Consider the following 1,757-nt stretch of genomic DNA (forward strand, 5'->3'; position numbering starts at 1 on the left):
TGTGTGTGTGTGTGTGTGTGTGTGTGTGTGCAGAGATGGGGGGTCAGGTGTCAACCGAGGGTGTCCACGTGGTGGTGGTGGGCGGAGGATTTGGTGGAATCGCTGCAGCTCAAGACCTGAAGTATCGAGGATTCAGCTTCACTCTGATCGACATGAGAGACGCTTTCCATCACAACCTGGGCGCTCTGCGAGCCGCCGTACAGCCAGGTACCATGAGCACACCTGTCCTCACCTGTTCTCCTGTCAGTTCTAAAAGTAGTTTCTGGTACTTATATTATCTTCACTTTAAGATGACCTCGTCGACTGTTATTCTTCTATCTTGTTGTGTTTGCTGATTTTATTCTAGATTTCTGTAAAAATTTATGTTATTTTTACACATTTTAATTTTAAAAAAATTAGTGCTGTGCTGTGTGCAGGCTTTGCTCAGAAGACCTTCATCCCGTACGCCGAGACGTTTGGCGAGAGCTTCGTTCAGGGTCGGGTGGAGCTCGTCGACACAGACAGGCAGCTGGTGATCCTGGAGGGAGGGAGGGTGAGGACCACAGCAGCTCCCTGTGGAGCTTCTTCTGCAGCATGAGGAGGAGGTGAAGCTGCAGCTGAATCTGTGTCGTTTGTGCCGCAGGAGGTCCAGTACTCCCACCTCATCCTGTGCACCGGCACCGACGGGCCGTTCCCCGGGAAGTTCAACACGGTGGCGTCGCATAAGGAGGCGGTCCAGAAGTACGAGGACTTCATCAGAGAGGTTCGATCCAGGTTTTACTGCTGTTTGTTTAGAAGTTATTGTTATTGAACCTTTTTTGGTTGAATTTCAAATCTTCATATTTAATAATTTAATACATTTTAGTTTGAACTTCACCAGCAGAAAAAATACTGCCATGGAAAAGTTCATGTAAACGTAGATTTAAAGTATAAACTCTACTCTAAAAAGTACATTAATGTACAAGTTTTATACTAAAGTTTATCTCTGTACTGAAATAGAACTGTCCAGTATTAGTGAGTGAAATTAGTTTTATTTTATTACTTAATATTTTTTCAAAACCGTTAGTTTTATTATTGTAATGTTTAACGCAGATATACATACACAAGTGTTAGAACAGCCCGTGTTTCCAGTTATTTATTGCAGTTCAGGTCCGATGAACAGCTGGAAAGGTGAGTGGTGAACAGAGGCTTAAATAAAGGTAAGGTGAGCTAAAACTGAAAGAGAGTGCACATTTCAGAATGGTACAAAAAGGCCTTTTACAGGAAACACAACACGGGTTAACTGAGTCCTGTGGGACCAACCGGGCGTAGTGGTGGTAGACGACCAGGAGACGGCCGTAGTGACAGATGTAGTGATACTGAACAACAGCAACCTCGGGAAGAAGGAACACGAGAAGCTGCAGGAGTACCAAGGGCTCAGAGAAGAGCTGCAGGAGATGTGCAGGGTGAAGGTGACGGTGGTCCCAGTGGAGCACTGGGTGCAGTGACTCCCAAACTGCGAGAACGACTCCAGCAGATCCCGGGAACAACGTCGGACATCTCTGTGAAGACGAGCGCAGTCCTGGGAACAGCTGAGATACTGCAGGACCCTCGAGCTGCCGGGCCTCTGGTAGAGCCGAGCAGGAGGTTTTACTGCAAAGCTGTTTTGCAGCTGACGTGTCAGATTGTGTTTCTCTGTCTGGTCTTTCAATGTTTCACACGACAACAAAAACCCAGAAAACTTCAAGAAGTCAAATTAAAAATATGTAAATTCCTCACGCTGTGTGTCTGTGTGTGTG

At 46.1% G+C, this 1,757-nt stretch overlaps 1 protein-coding gene across 1 annotated transcript; it reads left to right on the plus strand.

Annotated features, from left to right (window-relative positions):
• Positions 1 to 35: 35 nt before the first annotated feature.
• Positions 36 to 867, plus strand: LOC102194839 (apoptosis-inducing factor 2-like). Its single transcript, XM_005755898.2, has 3 exons — positions 36 to 207; positions 417 to 532; positions 623 to 867. The coding sequence occupies exons 1-3, from the start codon at positions 36 to 38 to the stop codon at positions 788 to 790; spliced, it is 456 nt and encodes a 151-aa protein (XP_005755955.1). The 3' UTR covers positions 791 to 867.
• The last annotated feature ends 890 nt before the right edge of the window (positions 868 to 1,757 follow it).

The sequence above is a fragment of the Pundamilia nyererei genome, unplaced genomic scaffold (genome assembly GCF_000239375.1).
Source record: "Pundamilia nyererei isolate P.nyererei 1_Seehausen unplaced genomic scaffold, PunNye1.0 scaffold04516, whole genome shotgun sequence".
NCBI classification, from domain to species: Eukaryota; Metazoa; Chordata; class Actinopteri; order Cichliformes; family Cichlidae; genus Pundamilia; species Pundamilia nyererei.